Source organism: Myotis yumanensis, unplaced genomic scaffold, assembly GCF_028538775.1.
Source record: "Myotis yumanensis isolate MYYU_CA2020_CCGP unplaced genomic scaffold, mMyoYum1.0.hap1 SCAF_7, whole genome shotgun sequence".
Taxonomy (NCBI): Eukaryota; Metazoa; Chordata; class Mammalia; order Chiroptera; family Vespertilionidae; genus Myotis; species Myotis yumanensis.
The window spans coordinates 38,300,422-38,325,025 of NW_027223758.1; the positions used below are offsets into that span (position 1 = coordinate 38,300,422).

The 24,604-nt window shown below is 48.0% G+C and overlaps 2 protein-coding genes and 1 long non-coding RNA gene across 14 annotated transcripts in view; 2 read left to right on the plus strand and 1 right to left on the minus strand.

Moving 5' to 3' along the window:
- BLCAP (BLCAP apoptosis inducing factor) overlaps window positions 1–13,919 on the minus strand; it is a 100,956-nt gene extending 87,037 nt beyond the window's left edge. For 2 of the 7 annotated variants that reach the window (XR_011472143.1, XR_011472141.1), the window contains exons 1-2: window positions 13,546–13,912; window positions 5,020–5,137 (exon numbers count right to left, since the gene is read on the minus strand). Coding sequence is in view for 1 of the 7 variants with exons in the window: in XM_070420296.1 (XP_070276397.1) it covers window positions 4,699–4,962 (264 nt within the window). In the remaining 6 variants the exon portion in view is untranslated. Of the gene's footprint in view, window positions 1–3,206; window positions 5,138–13,545 lie in introns of those variants that run through there. The other 5 variants (XR_011472144.1, XR_011472145.1, XR_011472142.1 and 2 more) reach the window with 5 other exon arrangements.
- Window positions 6,822–9,325, plus strand: NNAT (neuronatin). Of its 3 annotated transcripts, none has more exons than XM_070420294.1 (3): window positions 6,822–7,046; window positions 8,012–8,092; window positions 8,315–8,488. In XM_070420294.1, the coding sequence occupies exons 1-3, from the start codon at window positions 6,975–6,977 to the stop codon at window positions 8,402–8,404; spliced, it is 243 nt and encodes an 80-aa protein (XP_070276395.1). In that variant the 5' UTR covers window positions 6,822–6,974; the 3' UTR covers window positions 8,405–8,488. The 3 variants fall into 3 exon arrangements, with proteins under 3 accessions (XP_070276395.1, XP_070276393.1, XP_070276396.1); XM_070420292.1 differs by having other exon boundaries at window positions 6,852–7,046; window positions 8,012–8,087; window positions 8,315–9,325; XM_070420295.1 differs by lacking the exon at window positions 8,012–8,092 and having other exon boundaries at window positions 6,883–7,046.
- A 2-nt stretch (window positions 13,920–13,921) lies between the features above and the next one.
- The window catches only part of LOC139013875 (uncharacterized), a 33,344-nt gene continuing 22,661 nt past the window's right edge, over window positions 13,922–24,604 (plus strand). For 2 of the 4 annotated variants that reach the window (XR_011472146.1, XR_011472149.1), the window contains exon 1: window positions 15,254–15,378. This is a non-coding gene — a long non-coding RNA (uncharacterized lncRNA). Of the gene's footprint in view, window positions 13,959–14,205; window positions 14,321–15,253; window positions 15,379–24,604 lie in introns of those variants that run through there. The other 2 variants (XR_011472148.1, XR_011472147.1) reach the window with 2 other exon arrangements.

The window sequence follows — 24,604 nt, forward strand, 5'->3', positions numbered from 1 at the left end:
CTCCAACGGTCTGAGGGACAGTGAACTGGCCCCCTGTTTAAAAAGTTTGAGGACCCCTGGCATAGGGCCTAGGACTCCCAGAGACCTCTCCTCTCAAGGTTCATCCATCCTAAACTATTTCCCAAGTTCACACCGACCCACTGAGTCCCGATAGCCCAAAGGGAGACCAAGGATTTTTGTCCGAAGCCTCTAGCTGCTGCTTAGCCAGCTTCCTCCCTTCACCTTGAGCCCACTCTATAATCAGTTTTTCTCAAGATATGGAATTCTCAGAAGCCTGGTAGACCAAATTCTGCCTCTCCTCTGGCTTTCCCTCCTCTGGCTTTCAGGAAGACACTGGGAAGGGAGGGTGCTGGGCTGAGATCAGATTAGCCCCCCATAGTCAGGATCAGCTTCTATCACTTGTTGAGGTGAGCACATCTTAGTTGTTCCCTCTTCTCAGAATAGTGACTCTTTCACCCATTATGGAGGGGGTGGGGAATGAGGGATGAGCTCTCCACTGGATGCCAGCAGACTGGGTTCTAACAATCCTTCTCTGACCTCCTTTCCTGCAGCTATTCAATGGGAGTCAGCTTTCCATCATCTTTTTCGGTTGTCCTCCTTCTCTAGACTACCTTCTCCAGCCTTCTGCACCTCACCCACCATCAAGCCTTAGAGCTACTTCTCCCCAGGGCAATGACCTTCTTGACAGCCCTGCTGTTTTCATTACTCAAATGCTATCCTGTTCCCTACTGAAAGAATCCAACCTTGAATGCTGTTCTGATTGGGTTACCCCTTATTCCCATCAGATCCTTGTTTGTGATGGTTCCAGTCACCTGGAAACAAGAGTTCTTGGGACTGAGTTTTGGGATCTGCCACCACCACGTCAGTCTTAGCCCCCAACACATCCCAACACAACCCTCTAGCTTTAAATAGACTAATCTCTAAGCCAAAAGTCCTTTTGGAGTTCTGACTGTAGAGTAGCCAAGTACTGGTGGTCTTTCATTTTACTTTCAGCCCAGTCTCTTTATATGTAAGCACAGAGATGCTTGATCAAATGGTGGGAAAGAACATCACATTTATTATTTCACTGTTCAAACATTTATACTTGTTCTCAGGTGTCAGCTTGAACAGCAATCCTCCTCAGTCTACATCAGATTCCCCTCTCAGACTCCTCCTATTTGGCACTTGCCACAATCTATGGTACATATATATACAATTATCTGTCCAATGTCATTCCCTTTCCCATTGGCCTGGTTGACTCCATGGTGGCATGGACTGTCCATCTTGTCTACTATGTGGCCCCAAGGCCTATTCCTGCATGGGATTCTGACAAGGACCTGCTGACTGAATAATAATTCAGGCCCCCTTGGGAGATAGGATCCCAATCACTATAGAAGAGGAAGTTGCCTAGCACTGACACTAGCACTAAACAGGAGGCTGAGTAAAGTGCTCTAGGCAAACGGATCTCCAGGGAGAAGGATAAAGTTCAGGAAGGCTTCCTGACAGAGGCATAGCTGCGCTCACATGGTACACGGACTAAAGCATAAAGCATTCACAGGCTGTCCTACAAGGGCACTGCCACCTAACTCAAATGTATCCAGGAGGACCCTAAGATAACTTATTTCACCTATAAAGAAACTGAGGCCCAAAGCAGGACATAGACTAGTTCCTAAAGAAGCCCAGACCTAAGCCTCTTGGGGTCTTGCAATTACCATGTTACACTAGGAGCTCAGAGACCAGCAGAATTGCAGATCATGTTCCTTCCTGCTCTTTTCCAGAAGTATCTACTTTACACTTGACTGAAAAATGTTTCAGGAAGAGGGGGGAGGGTGCTGCTGGTGCTGCCTTGGGAAGGCGGAAAGAATGATTTGGCAGTCACCTTGGGAAGGGGTGGGCTGCAGGAACCCTGCTGTAAAGGGTCAGAAATCTTTCAGAGGGAGGCCTGTTTGCGACTCTCAAGCAGGCTTGACCTTCGACTGAAAGCTGGTTTCTGAGGGAGAGCAAAACAAGCAATAATCTTGGTTTCCTTTATCATCCAGGTGCCTCCACAGGAGAGTGGGGCCACAAAAGCCTTTTTTGTTTGTTTTGTTTTTGGAATTCGCAATTGTCTATTTTCTTAAGTCTTCTTACTAGGCTGGAATCATGTGGTCTTGTAGAGTCAGGCCTAGATCTTGCCCCTGAAATCCCCAGCAAGCAGAGAACAGGGGTTCAATGTTTGCTGAACAAACCATCCTTTCCACATGCGTGACTCCTCAGCTTAAGACTTTGCTGAACCAGGAAATATACCCAGAAACCCAGAAGAGAAGAATTCAAAGATAAAAGCATTGGAGAATCAGATAGGAAAAATACTCAGCAGATATAATCAATACAAGTTTGGTTCTTTGGAAATGCCTTTAAAATGGACAAATCTTTGGCAAGTTTTGATCAGGAGAAATCACTAATAACACTAGAGTGAAAAAATGAAAAACTGACAACAGAGAGATTTTAAAAAGACAGGAGAAAATTACATAAAACTATAGCAAGAAATTAAAAATCTAGGTAAACTATGAAATTACCAAAGACCTTTCACAAGTGTTACCTCAATAAGCCCTCCCAACAGCTCTGTGCCTTGGACAGGTAGTGCTCCTATTATGTTTTCTAGAAGAGATAAAGAGGTGGACACCCAGCACAAGGGCTTTGACAAGCTACCCTGTTTGTCTCAAAGGTCACAGCCATGGGAGCACATGCACATCGATGACACTGAACTGCATCACTGAAGTGCTTCTAATCATTGCCTTAAGCCTTACGCCCCCTAGTTGAATGGCCAGACTTATTTATTTTTCCACTTCAGATGCCATAAGGGGTTTCACTTTATTTTTACTTCAAAAACAGCACCATAAAAATCCTTGATGATTAGAGCTCCAGCTGTCTTAAGTTGTTTGTCAAGGGATCAGTTACTCAAATCTCCTAAGGAGGGAAACAGTTTCAGGCGAGAAGCCATGGGAGCTGAGAAACGCAAATGTCTCATCTCTGAAAACTTTCAGACTCCCTCTTGTTCACTGCCTGGCCTGCCCCCTGCTCTCCCTCTCCCAAACCCACCATCTGCTCTCCAGAGAGCAGATCAAATTTTCAGGCTAAGGTACCCTGGCGCCAAGGACTCAGCCCCTCCATGCTACCTTCTGCCCCCCACCAACTTAGAAATCCAACACCATGACCTAAATGGACTGCAGCCACATAAAACCACAAAGTAAAGTTTATAAAGCTTTATTAAACATTTCAAACAGCTGTGCAACGAACACACCAGAAATAAAAGCTCCAGAATAGCAGTCCAAATGTTCCACAAGTGTGGCCTCCTGGTCCCATTTCCTAGATGGACTGCCTCCAGTTCTGTCCTCTGCCTGGCCCACATCCCTTCCCGCTCAGGCAAGAGAAAGATGGATGGTTTAGACTGGAGGGACAACCATACCGATTGCCAGTGGGCAGGGGCCAGGAGAAAGTCTCGTTTGCCAACACTTGTATGAAAGCGCAGAAACAGCAAAAAAGCAAGTGACAGTCACAAGTCTTCCTCTTTGTATTCTTCATAGAGTCTATATGTGCAGGACTGAAGGAGCTCCTGGCACGAGGATGGTCACTGCTCCCCTCTGTCTTGTCTGAACCACCTTGGAGTCCAGTGTGCTGGTCACTCTGCAATCCCATGCTAAATAAAAACTGTAGCGGCACCTACTATAGTAGCTATTGCTATACCTCAAAATCAGGACACATTCAATAAAGCTTATTTAAAAGGAATATACACATGTATTTGTTCACGTACACACACGGCACACCAAAAAATATCCAAATACCTATCAAGGGATCATGGCTGTTTTGAAACACACAAGTACTCTCTCATTCACTCGGCTGGGGACTCTAGATCTACATGAACACACTACACCTCAATCCTGCAGAGCATGCACAGGAGAGACAATGAAGCCAACCCCTGCCCCCTTTGGACAGCTGAGGAGGGCAGGAGGAAGGACAAAGGAGTGAGGCTGAGCATGAGCCCAGACACCCAGGTGAAAGAGCAACATGTTATCTGTTACTTCTTTCTTAAAAATGAAGTGGAAAAAATACTGGAGATTTGTGAACAACAGTCAGTCAATACATGTTTCTGTCTAGCCTGCTGATCAGGGAAAGAAGAATGAAAAAGCGAGGCTCTCGGGCGTCAGCAATCTCTTTAAATTCGAGATAAGTGCAAAAATGAGCCCTGTCTTGGACAGATGCTCCCTAAAAAGGAAAGGGGTAGAAGAGAACTAAAGGGAAACCAGGAGAGGAACTGAGGACTTGGGAATATTCTGGGAAGGCAAAAGACCCTGACAAGGAGGGAGTGACAGAGGTGACAATGAACTTGGCATTTTATCTGCCCAGGTCATGCTGGGATAGTTGATCAGGATGGGTGCAAACTCCTCGCAGGAATGAGGCGAGGGGGGGGGGGCGGGGAGGGGTGCATCTTGACAGCTGGGACCAAGATGGGGACAGAACACACACAACCACAAGACCACCCACGACTATAGGACTCTACAATAAAAGCACCTGTCAGTGCTATTATTCACATTATAAGGATAAAACATCACAGGCCAAAAAGGCGCCGTCAGGAATGTGGCACCCGCAGGCTGCGGGATTTGAAACTCCAATGCTTTATGACCTATGTCAATGCCTCCCCTCCCGTCTTCTGCTTCCTTAGAAAGCTAAATGTGCAGGCTGTTAGGTGCCCACAACGCTGGGGTCATGTGCTGATTCCGGAAGCGGGGAATCGGAGCAGTGGTACAGGAAACAGTTTCCCCAGCAGCTATAGCAGATGAGGAACAGAGCTGCTAGGAAAACCAAGGCACAAATTGTGCAAGGCTTCCGCTCCAGGAGGAAGCTGAGCAGGTAGAAGCCCATGAACATGGAGTGGCTGAACCACAGGGCGGGGTTGAGGGGCTTGGGGATGAGGAGGACAGGCAGCAGCCACTGGAGGCAATACATGATCTCTGTCAGGCAGGGCCTTCGCCAAGGCCGCTGAACACCGCTGCAGGAACCGACCTAATGGGAGCCCGCGGGCGTGGGCGCTGCCCTCCGCGTTCTTCAACCCTCACTCTCCAGGAGCTCAGCCGCTGTGCTCTCTGGCTGTCAGCCCAGGATCACCAAGGCAGCAGGGGTCCTGAAGAGAAAAGTCAACACAACAGACAGACAAAAACAGACAGACAGACAGACACAAAACAAAAAACAAACAAAAAAACAGGAACAGAATGTATACTTATTTGGGAAAATGGATCATGGTTAACAACAGTAAATGTGAATGCCCTTTCCTCCCTGCCCACCCAGGGAAGTCACCATTTTTAGAAGCCTCCTGGGGTGTCTCCCCTGGGCTTCTTGGGAGCTCTTCCGTCAGGTCCCAAACAGTGGACTGGCTTTGCCTGGGCCCCGCCCAGCAGAGATCATGTATCGCCTCCTGGGGCTGCGGCCCGTCCTCAAGGGGTCCAGACCTCACAATACCGCTCTGTGGTTGCCATCAAATGGTCATGGCTCGATGTTGTGCCCCACAGGATTAGCACAGGGTTCTCTCTCACAGCAGGTGCTCAGTAGAGAGTTAAATCAGTTAGCGGCGCAGGGCCTGCGGGAAATTGCAGTAGCAGCAGTACCATCAAATATTTTGTTTTAAGATGGCAGCCTGGAATGAGCTTGCTTTTACAAATTAGCTTGGCGTCATTTTACCAAAATCAGCCAAGTTCTTAGAAAGTGAATATAAAAAAAAATTAAAAATCACCATGCTACTTTGTCTAAACTGACCTCGCTTGGATCACTTACACTCTCCATCTGCTGCTGGCACTGTATAGAACCCGATTTCTGTGAGCCTTTAATAAAAATTAATTTTCTGTCCACATAGGGGCAAATGCTAGTTGGCCCCTGTGCCGGCAGTGTGCTGGAGAGAAGTGCTCTCCGGTGGCGGGCCACCAGTGCGCTGGAGCCGCACTCGCAGACCCGCTCGCGTTAAGGTCTAATTGATGCTCCTGGATACCGCGGCAGCCACAACCCTCTGGTGGCGGTAGCAAAACCCTGCTCCAGCCGCCCAGAGCAACGAATACAAAGAACCTCGTTGGCTGTGGAAGACCAGGGCGGGTGGGGGGTGGGGGTGGGGGTGGAGAACAGAAGACAGAGGTTGAAATGACCTGTCCAGCAGCAAACTATCCCACAGCGCATTCTGACCACTTCACGCGAGAGTTCATCCCATCCCTTCTGCACATACAAAGGTGCCAATCCCTCCTGTACCCCTCTCAGAGGGTATACCCAGTAACTACCGTTTTCCCGCCTAGAGTTCAGTGCCCTGGTAGGAATCCTACAATCGCCACGGCCATAGGTCTAGCAACGTAAGAAGTGGGACTCAAGGAACCAGGGAAAGATTACACGCTCAGAGACTCCTGTGAAACAGAGGACGCTGGCTTACAGCACATCAAATATTCGAAAAAGAGCGCTGAGCAGGGGCTTGTGAAGACAAGGCTCCTGGAAGGGGCAGCCTTTTCTGTTCTGTGGGTAAATGATCCCTCTCTAAATTAGGTATCCATCTGTGCCCAAGGTGGGTTCTGGGACGGCACCGGACATTGGGCTCAAAGAGATGAGGTCCGTACAAGAGGCGCACAAACCCTACACTTGGGCAGTTCGCTACTCAGAGTTGCAATCCCCCTCCATTTTACGCTAAAATTCAAAAGCGAGTACAGCAGAATCTTCTGGAAAGGGGCTAAAATGAAACTCTGGAGGCGGGGGTCGGTGTGGAAAGAGCAGATGGATTATTTTTTCCTCTCCTAGCGAATGAGGAGCGCCCCCGGTCCCCCCACCCTACAGGACCCCCTCCCCCCAAGTGCGCATGCGCATTTGGGTGGCGGGCGGATACTTAAGGGGCGGCTGCGGCAGTGCGCCCAACAGCGGACTTCGAGAGACCAGCGGCCCTCGGCGAACCCTCAGCCTTCGGCAAACTCTCTCAACCACCCATTCTCGGGACCATGGCGGCAGTGGCGGCAGCATCGGCTGAACTGCTCATCATCGGCTGGTACATTTTCCGCGTGCTGCTGCAGGTAAGTGTGCCCGGGGTACCGGGTGGCAGAGGGGTCCCAATGTGTGTACCCTGAACCCGCAAGCCCACGTTGCAATTGCCGCCTCTCATACCCATCCTATCCTGATTGCCGCGATCCCTGATTGCCGCGATCCCTGCCCGCCCGAGTGCCGCGGCCGGCACCACGCGCCCCCACCCGTCCCCTGCGCCCTCCTCCTAGCGCAGACCCTTCTCAGTGCGCCCGCGCCCGGCTGGGAACAAAGAGTTGGGGCGCGGCGGGCGCCAGCCGCCGACGAACGCTGAGGCTCTTAGCAACCAACGTGGTAAGAAAAACCCGCTACACTCAGACTCGACCCCAGGAGGGAGGCGGGGCACCTCTGTTTTGCGAAGAGACTTTACAACTCGCATAGCAAAAATTTTCCGCCTTAAAAAAATTGCGCATTGCGGGGAAATTTTCTTTTTAAAAAATATAGCGCTTGCGGGGCTGAGCCGAAAAATAAATTAGGAAAAGGCACTTCTCAAAAACAAATACAAAGCACTTCACAAAGACCAACAAACTAGGAAAAAAGTAATTCGCGAGAGGAAAAAAGTAATTCGCGGGGGGGAAAAATGAATTCGAGAAAATGCGCATTGCAGGAAAAACAGACAAAAGCACTTGGCAGAAAAATTGCATTAGGTAAAAAGCGCATTGCAGAAAAAAATATAGACAAAGAAGCTAACAAAAAATGAATCAGATAAAAGCGCTTTGAGGAAAACAATTAAAGAAAAGGCTCTTTGCAGGAAAATGGAAGAGAAAAAAGCGCTTCCTAAAAAACCAATTTTGCTTTATTTAAAAAAAAATCTAATAGAGGCAAAGCACTTTGTGTAAAAAAAAAAATCGGAAGAAAGTGCTTTGCCCATAAAATCATTTACCCTAAAAGCACCCTTTGCAGGAATAATTTCCTGCTAAAGGATTCTTTTGCCAAAGGACTTGCTATTTCCTTCAAGGTGTTCCTGGAATGCTGCATTTACTGGGTAGGATTCCCTTTTCGAAATTCTCCAGGGACCCAGCCTATTGCAAGAAGTGAGGTATACTTAAGTTTTAGGTCCAATCAGCTTGCTGCCATGTAGCCTTCAGCACAACTGGAAAAGCTCCAGCTGCTCTGACTCGTGGACAAGCTGTGCCCCTGCCCACCTCTCCTAGTTGGACAGGTGGGCGGGGCAGGGGGTGGGGCGGTGGCGGGAACAGAAGCGCTGTACACAGGCTGCGGGTCCCCACATCTAAGGGCAGTCCTGGGTCTCTCACTACAGGTGTTCAGGTACTCCCTGCAGAAGGTGGCGTACACCGTGTCGAGGACCGGGCGGCACGTGCTGGGAGAGCGCCGCCGGGCCCCCAACTGAGGCCCCAGCCCCCAGCCCTGGGCGGCCATGTCACCAGGTGCTCCTGTGCATCTCGCCCAGCATGGGAGCCAGTGCCGCCCAGGAATAGGGGGTCCCCTGTGCTCTCTCGCCAGAGGAGCATTTGCCAAGGTCAATGAGGGGCTGGCAGGCCTCCAGAGAAGCAGCACCGCAATGACGACAATACCTGATCCCTTTCCAACCCCTTTGTACCCCTCCCACTATGGGGCGGGATAGAGGGAGGAGGAGGGATGGAGGGAGAACTCTGAGATTTGGGCATAGGCATTCTGATCTGGACCAAGTTGGACAGCGACATCCCAGCCCCACAGCCAGGGCCAGACCAGCAGGCCCTACCACAGATCCAGACTACGACACCAGCAGCAGAATGAACATTCCAACATCATCCGCCAGCCGAAGCCCTGAATCTCTGAGCAGCAGACAAGGAGTCAACTGCGTGCCTGTGTGGCGGGACAAGAGGATTTGGGTGGGGGAGGAAGAGGGTTAAGAAACAGAGCGCGGCCCTCTCACTGTCCCTTGCCTACTGCACGTGCATTCCAGCCTTGCTGCCTTTGCTCCCTCTATTCCTCCTTCCCCCTCACTGCCTCCCAAGCCCACCCTACCAGAAAAAATGTGTCACTCAATTCGGACCTATTCAATCAGTAAAAGAATCCCAACTTTACTAAAACACCTCCGAGCCCCCAGTCCCTCATTGATCTTTTCCCTGGTCTCATGCAATTGTGGTCAATATTGTGGTAATTGCTAATTGTAATAACTGTGTAAGTGAGCATTAGTTGTGCTTCCCCGGCTAGATTGTAAGCTCCTGGAGGACAGGGACCACCTCTCAAAAAATTAAAAAAAAAAGCACCTCCCCCATCTCGCACAGTGTCCCAGGACCCTGTGGGGCGGTGGAAGCGCACCAAAAAAGTTGTCTCTTGTAACTTCTTTTGTGGCTGCGACACATACTTCTAAGACTGGGTTGATGTGCCCATTGTGAAGTAGGCATGATACTTGGGAGAGGGAGGGAAGGAGGGGGAGGCAACAAAATGGGTATTGGGACCCTCATATATCTCAACACGGTCCTGAGATAAAGGACCATATCCTCCTCCCCAAAGAGGTCTTCTTGTGGTCTCAGAATAAGAGACCACTACCCACTCCCTCCCAGAGAAGTAGGTGCCTTCACTTGTCCAGGGATAAGGGGCCTTGGCAGATAATCACTGGGAAAGATGGGAGGAGTGGAATGCTGGGAGTGGCCCTCAAAATGGGGGTACTAGGAATGGGGAAGGGGAGTGCGGGGGGTGGAGGGGGACGACACATGACAGGACTTCAGAACACAAGCCCTACCTCTATTCAGGAGCCCCAAGGAAATGAGTACTGGGTAGGTGGGCACTGGGTTGGGCAATGAATATGGGATAAGTGGTATGCTGTGGCGCCTCCCTTGCCCAGTTCATTCTTCTAGGACCTATAACCCCTACTAGGACCATTACAAGGGCATCCTGCTGGTCTTGCTACTCTCGGGTATTCCCCCCCCCCCCACCCCCAGTATCCTCTCTTCAGCTCACTCACCCCAATACTGGGTTTTCTGCTTCTAGAATTAGCCTCCTTATTTTTAGCAGTGCTTACCATGACCCTGGCCCTCATGTCAGGGTGGGTAGGCTGCTCAGCTCCAGACTTCTCTCCCTTTTCCCACTCCTCAGTGAGTTAGGGCTCCTGTTACATGGGCTCAGCTGACTACCTCACCAATTGGCCCTGCTGTCTATTCAGTCTTGTCTGTGGCTTTATGTGTCTCTGTCACCACACCTGTTCCTGGGTCAACACCAAGGGAGGGAGCTGGAGAGCCATAAATCTCTTTCTGCCACTTACTCAAATCCCTTAGTCACAGCTGTCACAAACACTCTGGAGCACAACTTGCCTCACCTCCTTGAACCTAATGTTTCTGTCCTCTTAGTAAGCCCCTTGTGTTTGTCAACCTAACCACCAGCACCTCTAGAGGCATCTATAACTTCAGCTCAGCATCAGAGAATCATGGGGGTGGAGGGTGCAGACCTTAGTTCTCATATTGGCTTTGCCATCAATCAGCCCAGGGAATCTGGCCAGATCACTTAACCCTCCTTAGTTACCCTCTGTAAAAGGGCTGCTAAGATCCCAGTGAACCCTAACATACTAGAAACATTCTGCTATCACAATGGCAATCAGGAGTGATAGGACTGGAATGGGGGTGTGCAATCTGAGTCTCCATCTTCCGTAGGCTGGGTGGCTCCAGCTTCTACTATAGCCTGAAGGTAAGGCAGGTCTCTCCTTTTGCCTCATCAGCAGGCAATGCCCACACCTCCCTTCTGAAGCCCATCTCTTAGCAAGCCTCAAGACTGGAGTTTCTGTGGTTTTCTACCAAAACCCCCAGAACCATGAACATATTTCAACATGTATTCTCCATGAAGGCTGCCCCTCCCTTCAGAGCCTTTCAAGGGTATGCCTATTACCCCAGATGCTCTAACCTCAGCCCAGTTTTAAGGCAGCTGGGTTCATTGAGACAGGCTGCAGCCGCTTAGACAGGTCTGGCTGCTCTGGACACAGGAGGTAGCCTCAGAGCTTTCCAGATGATCTTGGCAAAGCCCCTCCGCAGGGCTTTCTCCATCCATATATCAGCAGGGTTCAGAGGATTGTGAGATGTCAGACTTCCAGGCAAAAGCTGCCATCATGGCCTACACCTCCATGGGTGGGCTTGAGTGTGCAATGTCCACTCCCTTCTTTTGTCCCCCATTCCCAAACCATCATGCCTTGGCAACAAACATCACCCAACAGAGAAGACAGAAGGAATGTGTTCACTTTCTATTCTAGTGCAAGGACTAGAAGTCTGGTACAAACAACTTGTTTATAATATTTTTTCCCCAGTAGTGACACCATTAAAACATTTTATTCTGACAGATAGCAATGGGAGGAGCTGAAAATGACTACTTTTATTGTAAAGCCCTTAGTCCACAGTCTCCCCTTTTCCTAAACCAGTGATGGTGAACCTATGACATTTTTTTGGTTGACTTTTCTTTGTTAAATGGCATTTAAATATATAAAATAAATATCAAAAAGAAAATCTTTGTTTTACTATGGTTGCAAAGATAAAAAAATTTCTATGTGACACGGCACCAGAGTTAAGTTAGGGTTTTTCAAAATGCTGACACACCGAGCTCAAAAGGTTCGCCATCACTGTCCTAAACTGTCTCTACCACCCCCACAAGGCCAAGGATAGTGCAGATGAGTTGTGAGAGGACTGGGATGGAACAGACCTAATGGCTTTGTGAAGCTGCAGTAACAGGTGAGACTGCCCCAAGAAGGATGTTAGTTTCTTAGTTTAACCAACTGAAGTTAAGCCCCAGGGGAGTTCAGGTACCATGACGTTCAGAGGTGCTATGTGACACCTCTATCTGTGGAGTATTTGGATTGTGATTAAAGGAAGGGGCAGGGAGGACACATTTCTTGAGCTTCAACTATGGGACAGCAACAGTTTATTACACATGGTTTGAATGAGGGAGAAGGTTCGCTGTGAGCCATTTGCTAAACATCTATTTTCAAACTTGTATTTGCTCAGGAGCCAGCATCCTAAAGTGAGAGCCTGAATTTGCAGTTAGTTTCTCTCCCGCCCCCAAGATTTAACTGTGCATGAGTGCGTGTGCGTGCACACACATGCGTGCATGTACACACACACACACACACACACATTAATATCAGTCTCTTTTTCCCTGGTGACCTCTTCCTTTATATGCCCCAGAGACATATCAGCATCTTCTCTGGGAAAGATCCTGTTCGCCCTGGTCTCACCCCCTTCTCCTTTCCATAGGGCCCATACCCCAGCAGAATCCAGATTCCTGAGCCTTCCCAGAACAGGAAGTCAGGGAGGCAGGCAACACATGGTCCCTGGTATATCACACAGTGACAGGTCTGAATGGAATGCATATGTTTCGAATATAAGAGAACAACAAAACGATGGCCAAACCCAGACTTCCAGATTCCTCTTGGAAACAACATATTACACATAAAAGGTTAAACTGTTTTTGGCAGCAATTCTAACGAGACCAATTTTTCAGAGACGGAATTGATCTAGTCACTGGAAACCCACCAGGGCTCTGAATCTTTTTAACAGATTTGCTTGACATCAATTAACCTCGTATTTTAAACAAACAAACAAACAAATAAACAAGACCTAGCATTTGGCATGAGCACTTAAGCTGGAACTTTTTTGGATCCTGGCTTGGGTGTTGCCGTCCAGAAGGCTGAGGGAATGGATGGGCCAGACCAGGCAAGGCAAACAGAGGTTGTGCCCAACACACCAGTTCCCTGGAAAGGGACAAAACACGATCCGAACCTATAAACAAGAAAGACCATTTCTTTCCCAGGACAAACCCCAGGCTGTCCAACAGTTCGCGCTGAAAAGGCACACAGAAGCCTGGAAGGAAATTAAAGGAGGTTTGGAAGCGGTAAGGAAAGAAAGCAACTATCCCCCAGCCGCCAGCCCCCATGCTCCTTTCCAGGCTACAAAGCGTGCCAGGCATCAGTCCCTCCGGCCGCCCTTGAGGGCCGCCCCCCGTATACACTGAAGGGAAAGGGACGGGTGTCCAGACGGGATGCAAAGTCAGAGGGAGGAAGAAGGATCCGAGACTCAAAGCAGAGTCACCTATCATCCCAGACACCAAAGCGGCTCGGGGCAGGAGACCTCCCCCCCCGCCCCGACGCCCCTTCTGATGTAAAATAATAATAATAATAATACAATCGAAGTGGTGGGGACAGACTGACAGGCTTCTCAGAAGGAGGGTCCCCTGCCAGGGCCCCAGAACGGAAGAGGGGATGGTCGCGCCCCACAGCCGCCCGCTCCCCCCGCCCACACCGGGAGCGGACTGGCGAGCGCTGACCTTGGAGGCCAGAACGAGAACCCAGGAATCCCGTGACCCGCCCTCGGCCAGGAAGGGGCCCTCAAGGCCCGAGCTAGGGCCAAACAGGGCAACCAAGTGAAACCGGACAGAGGTGGCTCGAGGGTGCGCGGAAGGAAAACCCCAGAGAGGGACCGGGACGCCTAAGGTGACCCCAAAGGGACAACATGGCGGCGCGGACGCACGGAGGCCTCTCATCCAGCCCCCAGGAGGCCGACAACACGGTACCTGCGAGCCTTGCCATGGCACCGCCGCCACTGTCGCCTTCGCGGTCGCAGCCGGCCTCCACCTCAGTTCGCCACGGACGCCGCAGGAAGCAGGGGAGACGCCCCCTTCGTCTTCTAGTCCAGCGGTCGAGGACCCCTTCTGGGATTTGGCTGTCTACAGCAGACGCCCGATCATGAGATCCAAATTGGGGGGGTCTCTTCTCCTAAATTCTCCAAATATCTGCTCCAAATGACCTTTTGAGGACTTTCTACGTATGTTTGAGGAACTCTGGGGGCTCTAAAGTCTTCAAGCCCGAAGAATTTTTAATCAGGCGAATCCTGGGCAGCCCCAAATCACGGGCCCATGGTCCCCTCATGCATATTCAGCAGATTGTGATCACACGCTTCTAGAGCTGAGGGGGGCGTACCTTCTCTGTAAGTGAGCTTCTGTTCCCTTTGGTCCACGTGGATAACCCTTGTACTCAGGGAAACCCTCCTCCTGGCTCAAAGTCCTCCCCCTTCCTGGTCCTTCCACCAATGGGCCAAGGCTCAGGAGCGGAAAAATCCGGGCTCGGGCCTTAGGACTGACTTGGGGTCAGGACCTGACTCCGCCCCTTGCTCTGTACCTTGGGCAAGCGACTCGCCTACCCAAGCTCTCAGCTTCCCCACGTCTGATGAAATACCTACCTCACAGGGTTGTTATGGGGATCGAATGAGTCAATGTACTCAATTATTAGCTAATTAAGCACATTTCTTGAGCGCTTACTACGTGTAAGTGCAGCACTAAAGGCAAGAAGGTACAATAGAGCGTGATATAGGCACCGTTCTAACCTGAGGGCGCTGCCAGTCTAGTGGGGGAGGCTTGGGGGAGGGGCCAGGAAGGACAGTCATCAAATACTAACTATATGTTAATAATTTTAATCGGATCAATATATAATAATGCAATATGTGAAGTGTTGTGGGGGAAAGTATAAAGAGTTATGAAAAATTAATGGGGTCCTAATGCAGGGTGTTGGGAAGCTGGGACTTAGGCTGAGAGACCAAGGACAATTAGGAATTGTACAGGGCAAGAGTGAGAGGGGAAATGTTTTAGGCAGAAAGAACCACTTGTCCTAGATGTGAAGGTGGGAAGGAGCAGGGTGAGGGTTAGAGGTGACCAAGGAATAGTGCAGGTAGAGCCCCCTAATGAATTTGGATTTTATCGTGAGAGTAATAAGAAGCCATTTTCTTCAGGGGAATGATATAAAATTTGGGTTTCTGAAAGGCCATCCTGGCTGCAAGGTTTGGAAGGCACTTGGGAGTGGGTGTATGGAGATCAGTTAGAAGGCTGTTGCAGCTAGCCAGGTGCAAAATAAGAGTGACTCAGACAGGGTGGTGGCTTGGGGAGGTAGAGAGGATGTAAGATTGGATGTGGCATAAACTAATGAACTAAAATAGATCCAGATACATAGAAGCATCCAACAGACCCTTGAATCTCAGAGGGAAGGCAGGGGAGGGTGTGTGTGTGTGTGTGTAAGAGATCAACCAAAGGACTTGTATGCATACATATAAGCATAACCAAATGACACAGACAGTAGGGAGGTGGGTACATGTGCCCGGGGGGGGGGGGGGGGGGCGGGGCGGGGGGCGGCTGGTGAGAGGTCAATGGGGGGGGAAATGGAGACATATGTAATACTTTCAACAATAAAGAATTTAAATTAATAAAAAGATTAGATGTGGGTGGGTACTGGGCATTGGCAATAACACCTAGTTTTTTTGTCTTGAGTATGAGGAGTGAAAGAGCCCTTGACTAAAGTGGTGAAGCCTGAAGAAGTATCAGATTGAGGGAGAAGATCAAGAGTTGGGCTTTGAGAAGGTAAGTGAAATGCCTGGGCAGCATCTAGGTGGAGAAGGTCAATAGGCAGTTTTGTATGAGACTGGAGCTCAGAAGAGAGGTCTGGACTATAGGTACATATGTGGGTATCTGTCACTCACAGGTGATACATACATCATGGTGTGGGATGAGATCCCAAGGGAGAAAAGGTGGATAAAATAGTAAGCAGAAGAGGAGGAGCCAAAAAAGCAGGCTGAGGAGCAGTGACCAGTGCGGGTAGGAGAAGGACCAGCTGAGCATGGGATCCCAGAGAGAAGGTTTCAAGGCAGTGCTCAGTGGGGATGACTGTGTGAGGACAGAAATGGCACCACTGGGTTTGGTTACAAGGAGGGCTTATGGACTATATCCTTTACATTGCAAGTTCCAAAAAGAAAAAAGAAATTCTACTGAATTGGCTTAAAAAATAAGTAGCCTACCACTCAATGTCAGGTTAATTGGTAGGCTTGGCAAAGTCATCAAGGACATTTCATGTCTCAAGTTCATTCCGTCTTTGCTCTAGTGTCCTCATGTTGGTTTCATGCTCATGGTCATGGACAGCCGTCCCAGTTCCTGGGGTTACGTCTATGTCAATAAGATGCCCATTTCTTCTCTAGCTGACTCAAACAAACTGGATGTGGCCTCTCACTCTCTTGCTGCTAATGGGCTGAGGGATCAGTGCACCTCTGCCAGGCACACCCAGTATTCAATACTGGAGGAAAAGAGGAGTCTTAGAGTGAGAACTCTTGTTTAGAAAAAGAGAAGGAGCTAAAAAGAGAAGTGTTAGCATGGATGTGGAGCAACTGAAATCCTTGCTGATGAGAGAGGAAATTGGTACAACCACTTTAGAAAACTGGCAGTTTCTACTAAGTCTAAATATATACCTATGCTATGGCCTAGAATTTCCACGCCTAGGTATTCATTCTAGAAGTGAGTGCCTATGTGTACAAAATGACTTGTGTAAGAATTTTCATAGCAGATTCATTCATAGTTCAAATTGGAAATAGCCCAATGTTCATCAACAGGAGAATTAATAAACAAGTTATGGCATGTTCACTCAATGGAATACTATGTGTTACATCTAAAAGTACAAAATACTGACATATGTGACATCATAGATTAATCTCACATAGAGTATGTGGACTAAAATAATCCAAGCACAAAAACAGTACATATTATATGATTCCATTCATATAAAGGTCAAGGGCATGCAAAACTAATATATGGTGATAGAAATCGGAATAGTAGTTATCCAGGTTGGAGAGCGAGTAGAGATGGGAAAGGAGCAAGAGGGACTTTTTTGGGGTGCTGGAAAAGGTCTGTATCTTAATCTGGTTGGTGATTACATGGGCAAAAATTCATCAAGTTCTAACACAAGCTTAGGGGACTTTGTGTATGTTATATCCCCAAGAAAAATAAAATATAATAAAAGGGAGAAAGGGGTCCTGCCAACCAGTGGTCTGTGATGTGTGCTGCTGAGCAAGAATAAGGTCCATTTTGGAGGGACGCCACCTTTCTATAACCTTAATGCCAGGCCTGGGCATTGACCAGGCCTCAGTAGACAACCCTCCTCACTGGAGCCCCAGAAAACTGTAGAAGGTGAGGCAGGGCTTCTTACTCACATGGGGCTGCTCTTGCCCAGGTGGTTCCTTTCTCTGTACCCACAAGGCTGCTTTACCATATAAGCTCAGTTCCCGTTTGTAGAAATGACACCAAAGCTGGGCTCTGACTTCAGGGCTGGAAGGCCTTTCTGCCCTAAAATTTTGCTCAACAGATCTCAGCTTCCTGCCAAGGCCTTTCCAACCTGCCATCTGAACTTACCTATGACTCCTGCTTGCTCCTGCTCCACATTTCCCAAGTCTTATCTATCCCTTCTAAATCCCTCTTCAGGCTTTTTTGGTCCCACCGACAAAGCCTTGGTCTAGGCCAGTGGTCAGCAAACTTGCGGCTCGGCAAACCGCAGCTCACGAGCCACATGCGGCTCTTTGGCCCCTTGAGTGTGGCGGTATTTTGTGGAAGACCCACACTCAAGGGGCCAAAGAGCCGCATGTGGCTCGCGAGCCGCGGTTTGCTGACCACGGGTCTAGGCCACCATCCTCTCTCTCCTGGACCCTGCACCAGCCTCCTCACTGGTCCCCCATCTCTCCAAGAATCATCATCCTTCATACAGCAGCCAGGATGATCATTATAAAGTGACCCTTTCCAGAAGGGAGGGTGGTTTCGGGGCTGGGTAAAAATGGTGAAGGGATTAAGCAAAAAAAGCCCCCAAACACCCAAATGAACAAACCAACCTAATGGACACAGACAACAGGACGGTGATTCCCAGAGGAAGAGGGGTGGGGGGAGGTAGAAGAGGGTATAGGGAGGATAAATGATGATGGAAGGAAATTTGATTGGGGTGGTGAACACACAATACAATATCATATGATGTATTATAGAATTGTACACCTGAACCCTATATAACTTTATTAACCAATGGATTTTTATCCTTTCTTTTATTAATGTGAATCAACTATGTTGATTCTTCAATCCATGAATAATACAATGAATTCAATTAAAAAGTAAAATAAAATGACTCTGTCACTTTTGAGGGGGTGTCCCCTCTCCCGTTTTCACCTGGCAAGAGCCTTTCCAGTTGTCAAAGCCCCAGATCAAATGCTGCCTCCTTTATGAAGGCTTTGCTTTCATTCAGCAAACATTTGTTGAGCACCTAAAATGTGTGAGGCACTGTGCTAGGCAGGGATGATAGAGAAATGAATAAGACAAATGGAAAGGCCTTGGCAGGAAGCTGAGATCTGTTGAGCAAAATTTTAGGGCAGAAAGGCCTTCCAGCCCTGGACAGATGGGCAATTAAGCAGTTCCAATGTGTGCACACGTCCTATGGTTGTTAACCCTCACTAGCTGTGAGCTCTTTGAAGGCAGGGCTCGTTCAGGGGTCATTTATTGGCCTCAGAGCCCAGTACAAGGCCTGGCAGGAAGGAGGAGGCAATCGCTATTGAATCAAGGAATGAATAAATGAATGAAAGGCCAGGCCAACCTCCTCCTTTCTCAGTTGTCCTCCAAGCCTCTGACATAGCTGATAACCAGGTTCATGAAATTAAGCTGAAACTGGATGGCAAACTTGGAGTTAAAGTGAAAGAATCAGCAAAAGATTGTTATTTATAACACAATGTTTTGTAAAAACACAATACCTACCTTCCTATATCATCTCTCCATATGACTATTACTTTTTTAGAAAATCCACATTATTTCCTTACTAAGACTTAGATTCAGGAAACTTAACCTGTAATGGAACAATAGTTATTTGTTAAGTCACCAAAGAAGCTATGTGATATAGGACGATTTAAAGATGTGACAAGAATTATTACCAAGGTGACCAAAGAAGCAAGCTCTGGAATAACGTTGACTGCAGCCAGAATGCCAGGGTTTTGATTCCGCTCTGCATTTACTATCTGTGTGTTGTTGAGCAAGTCATTTAACTCCCCTGTGCCTCATTTCCCCCATATAGTTGTTTCTGGGAATTCAATGAGTTTGTATTTTAAAGCATGAATAGCACCTGTCACATAGTTAGCACTCATAGTTACCTAGTACTACAAATGGATAAAATAAGCTAGCCCAGGGCGGAGGCAGGACAAGTGAGTTCAAATATTTCATGACTTTGCCACGTCCCCCTACCAACTCTGTCTTCAATTTCTCCAACTCTAAGGCCCTTTTGTTCCAGACTTCTTAGGGCTTCTATACTTGGGAAGCTAGTGCTATTTTAGCCAAGTCTGTGTCGACACCTAGTGGTGATATAGAGAAATGCCTAATATTCTTACCAAACTTTCAACGTATTAATGACAGGGACAATCCTATCTAATAATAGACAAACATGGTAATTAACCATACCTCAGACATGCTTCCCATTGGCTAATCAGGGTGATATGCAAATTAACTGCCAACCAAGATGGTGGCCGGCAGCCAGACAGCTGAAGCGAACAGGAGGCATGCTTGCTCCAGTGATGGAGGAAGCCAAGGTTCCCTGCCTGCCGCTGCCGGCCTCTGAGCTGCACTCTAAGCAACTATTTTGCAATTATAGAAGCTAAACAATCCCCAGAAACTTGCTTTCAGCCAGCTGGGCCTCAGAGCTGGAGTTGCAACAGTGTTTCAATTATAGAAGCTAAACAAAGTGCAGATACCTGATTTCAGCAGCCGAGGTCTCAGAGCTGGAGCCGAGCCTCAGAGCTAAAGCCAGCTCTCAGCTCCAGTGACAGCCATAGAAGGTAAATAAATCCCAGAATTAAAAAAAAAAAAAAAGAAAAAAAGGAGAGGTTGGGAGCTTCAGCCACCCGCCAGCCTGAAAACGGCCCTCAGCCCCTCACCCAGACTGGCCAGGCACCCCAGCGGGGACCCCCACCCTGAAGGGGGTGTGACCAGCTGCAAACAGCCATCATCTCCTCACCCAGGCTGGTCAGGCACCCAAGCGGGACCCCCACCCTGATCCGGGACACCCTTCAGGGCAAACCAGCTGGCCCCCAGCCGTGCACCAGGCCTCTATCCTATATAGTAACAGGGTAATATGCAAACTGACCCTAACAGCAGAAGGACTGGGAATGACTGGTCACTATGACACACACTGACCACCAGGGGGCAGACGCTCAATGCGGGAGCTGCCCTTTGGTGGTCAGTGCGCTCTCACATGGAGGAGCTCTGCTCAGCCACAAGCCAGGCTGATGGCTGCCAGTACAGCAGTGGTGGTGGGAGCTTCTCCTGCCTCCTCAGCAGCGCTAAGGATGTCCGACTGCAGCTTAGGCCTGCTCCCTGCTGGCAAGTGGACATCCCCCGAGGGCTCCTGGGCTGCCAGAGTGATATCTGACTGCCAGCTTAGGTCCAATTCCCCAGGAGCGGGCCTAAACCAGCAGGTGGTCATCCCCCAAGGGGTCCCAGTCTGCAAGAGGGCACAGGCCAGGCTGAGGGATCCCCCACCCCCCCCCCGCCAAGTGCACAAATTTTTGTGCACTGGGCCTCTAGTCTATACAAATAAAAGGGTAATATGCTAATTAGACTGGGAGACCTTCTGGGAGACTGGACGTCCTTCCAGACAAAGCCATGATGGTGGGGCTGAGGCAAAGGCGGTTAGGGGCAAGCAGGCCAGCGAGGGGGGGGGGGCGGTTGGGGGTGAGCAGGCTGGCAGGGGGAGGCAGTTGGGGGCGAGCAAGCCAGTGGGGGTGGGGGGCGGCAGTGGGGGTGATCAGGCCAGCCGGGGGGTCAGTTTGGGGCAAGCAGGCTGGCAGGGGGGGCAGTTGGGGGTGATCAGGCCAGTAGGCAGAGTGGTTAGGGGCAATCAGGCAGGCAGGCAGGTGAGCGGTTAGGAGCCAGCGGTGCTGGATTGTGAGAGGGATGTCCAACTGCCGGTTTAGTGGGATCGGGCCTAAACCGGCAGTCAGACATCCCCGAGGGGTCCCAGATTGGAGAGGGTGCAGGCCGGGCTGAGGGACACCCCCTCTCCCCACCCCGGCACAAATTTCGTGCATCGGGCCACTAGTAAACTATATGCCAGACACTGAGTGTTACATAAACTCAGATAGTTATTCAATTTCATTTTATAAATAATAGATTGTAATTCTTATTTTACAGAAGAGGAAAGGAGGATTCAGGAAGGAAGTCAGTTGCCTAAGGCTACAGGGCTATAGGTGAGGGAGCTAGATTTGAATACCCTGAAGTCTGCATTTTTAACCCCTCTATGCCAGGTTCCGGGATAAATACTATGATTGCATTAAATCTGTATATTGCTTTGGGTAATATGGCCATTTTAACTATGTTGATTCTTCAATTCATGAATGCAAGGTATGTTTCCATTTTGTTGTATCTTTTTCAATCTCTTTTAATAATGCTTTGTAATTTTCAGTATGTAGGTCTTTCATGTTCTTTGTTAAGTTTATCCCTATGTATTTTATTCTTTTGGTTGCAATTGCAAAAGGAGTTGTTTTTTCATTTCTTTTTCTGAAGTTTTGTTGTTAGTATATAGGAAAGCATTTGGAAATGTGGAGCAGGAGCAAGCAGGAGTCATAGGTAAGTTCAGATGGCAGGTTGGAAAGGCCTTGGCAGGAAGCTGAGATCTGTTGAGCAATATTTTAGGGCAGAAGGGCCTTCCAGCCCTGAAGTCAGAGCCCAGCTTTGGTGTCATTTCTACCAACAGGAACTGAGCTTATATGATAAAGCAGTCTTGTGGGTACAGAGAAAAGGAACCACCTGGGCAAGAGCAGCCCCATGTGAGTAAGAAGCCCTGCCTCACCTTCTACATTGATTTTGTATCCTGCAACTTGACTCAGTATTTTTTATTGTTGCTAATAGTTTTTTGATGGAATATTTAGGATTTTCTATATACAGGATCATGTTGTCTGCAAAAAGTGGCAGTTTTATTTCTTCCTTCCCTATTTGGATGTCTTTTATTTCTTTCTCTTGTCTTATTGCTCTGGCTAGGACTTCCAGCACTAGGTTGAATAAGAGTGTTGAGAGTGGATATCCTTGTCTTGTTCCTGATCTTAGAAGAAAAACTTTCAGTTTTTCACCATTGAGTATGATATTAGCTGAGGGTTTATCATATATGGCCTTTTTTATGTTGAGGTACTTTCCTTCTATTCCTATTTTATTGAGTGTTTTCATCATAAATGGATGTTGTATCTTATCAAATGCTTCTGCATCTTTTGATAAAATCATATGATTTTTATCCCTTCTTTTGTTAATGTGGTGTATTACATTGATTGATTTGCATATATATGAACCATCCTTGTGCCCCTGGAATGAACCCCACTTGATCGTGATGTATTACATTTTTTATTTACTGTTGTATTCGATTTGCTAGTATTTTGTTTAGAATTTTTGCATCTGTATTGATCAGAGATATTGGTCTGTAGTTTTCTTTTTTTGTGTCATCTTTGCCAGGTTTTGGTATCAGGATTTATAGTGGCCTCGTAGAATGTTTTAGGAAGTATTGCCTCTTCAATTTTTTGGAAGTTTGAGAAGGATAGGTTTTAAATCTTCTTTGAGCGTTTGGTAGAATTTACTGGTGAAGCCATCTGGTCCTGGACTTTTATTTTCGGGGAGGTTTTTGGTGGTTTTAATTTCCTCACTACTGACTAGTCTATTTAGATTTTCCAATTGTTCATGATTTAGTCTAGGAAGGCTATATGTTTCTAGGCACTTATCTATTTCTTCTAGGTTATTGATTTTAGAGAGGAAGGGAGAGGGAATTGAACCATGACCTCCTGGTTCATAGGTTGATGCTCAACCACTGAGCAACACTGGCCAGGCAAAACCATCTTCTTACACCATATGCAAGAACAAATTCAAAATGGAGTAAAGACTTAAATGTTAGACTCAAAACCATAAAAATTGGTGCGCTCCCTGTCCTAGGAGCATGCCTGTGCCTTTCCCTTTCTTCTTCCCTCTCAGGTGTGCATCTCCTAAATTCTAAGGGACCCCATGAAACTTGCAACCAGGGGAGCAATGGGCACTGGCAACTTGTCCTGGGCTAATCCCCTGAACTGACAGGGTCCCCTTTTCTCTGACTTCTCAGTGAGCCAAAGCAGCCCCGCCTAAGCTCATTTCTTTCCTATGATATTTCTAGAGAGCCAAAGCAGCCCCACCTAGGCTCTTTCCTGATGCTTCCTTTATCCTAAGCCCTTCCTTGTTCCACTGTCCCCAGCTTTAATAAACATACTAAAAAAAAAACAAACCCTAGGAGAAAACAGGCAGTAAAATCTCAAACATTTTTCATAGCAATATTTTTTATGCCTCCTTAGACAAGGGAAACAAAAGAAAAATAAATATGCTACATCAAACTAAAAAGTTTTTGCACAGCAAAGGAAACCATCAGCAAAATGAAAAGACAACCTACTGAATGGAAGAGCATATTTGCCAATGATACATCTGATAAAGGGTTAATATCCAAAGTTTATAAAGAACTTATAAAATTCAACATAAAAACAAACAAACAATCCAATTAAAAAATGGGCAAGGACACTTCTCAAAAGAGGACATACACATGGCCAATAGACATATGAAAAGATGCTCAATGTCACTAATCCTCAGAGAAATGCAAATTAAAACCACAATGTGATATCACCTTATACTTGTCAGAATGGCTATCCTATATAATAAAAGCCTAATATGCAAATTGTCTACTCGACCGGGAGTTCGACCAGGAGTTTGACAACTTGCTATGATGTGCGCTGACCACCAGGGGGTGGCGCAGAACATGGCAGGCGTCGGCAATGCAGCGCTGGCAGCAGGCAGCAGTGGAGGTGCTGCTGGCCCCAATGGACCCCGAAAGAGCAGGACCACGGCGGGATGGTGGAGCGGGTGAGTGGGTGGCGCCAGGCCAAGGCAGGTGCAAACGGGGCCCAATTGTCCAGCTGATCACCCCGCAGACAGCAACCAGCGGCGGCAGTGGGGGGCAGGGCCACCACCCAGCTCCCAGGTGCTGAGGGAGCCAGACGGAGGCCCGATGACTCAGGCGGAGGGGAGCGCATAGGGGCCCAGAGGCCCAGGTGCTACCCAGGGCCCAGAGGTCAGCTGGGACCTGCCCTTCCATGCCAGAGGCTCACGCTTCGATCACTGGCCAGGCCTAGGGACCGCACCCATGCACGAATTTGTGCACCAGGCCTCTAGTCATCAATAAATCAACAAATAAGTGTTGGCAAGGATGTGGAGAAAAGGGAAACCTTGTGCACTGTTGGTGGGAATGCATATTGGTACAGCCACTGCGGAAAGCAGTATGGAATTACCTCAAAACATTAAAAATGGAACTGCCTTATGACCTTCTGATATGTTAACTTCTGGGGATATATCAGAAGAAACCCGAAATATTAATTGGAAAGAATATATGCACCCCTATGTTCATTGCAGCGTTATTTATAATAGCCAAGATTTGGAAGCAGCCCAGGTGTCCATCAGTAGATGAGTGGATAAAATAGCTGTGTTACATTTACACATTGGAATACTACTCAGCCATAAAAAAAAGAAGGAAATCTTACTTTTATGACAGCATGGATAGACCTGGAGAGCATTATGTTAAGTGAAATAAGCCAGTCAGAGAAAAACAAGTACTATATGATTTCTATGATGAATCTAATGAACAAAATAAACTAACAAAATATCTATGAGTCTATTGAACAGACTGACAGCTGTCAGGAGGAGGAGAATTGAGCTGGGTGAAAAGGTGAAGGGATTAAGGAAACAAAACACCAAA

Bases quoted from the DNA above. Each gene is read 5' to 3' on its own strand.
- NNAT (XM_070420292.1), top strand. From the start codon at position 6,975: ATGGCGGCAGTGGCGGCAGCATCGGCTGAACTGCTCATCATCGGCTGG. The intron at 7,047-8,011 runs GTAAGTGTGCCC...ATTTCCTTCAAG, and splicing joins TTTTCCGCGTGCTGCTGCAG to GTGTTCCTGGAATGCTGCAT. The intron at 8,088-8,314 runs GTGAGGTATACT...CTCTCACTACAG, and splicing joins GACCCAGCCTATTGCAAGAA to GTGTTCAGGTACTCCCTGCA.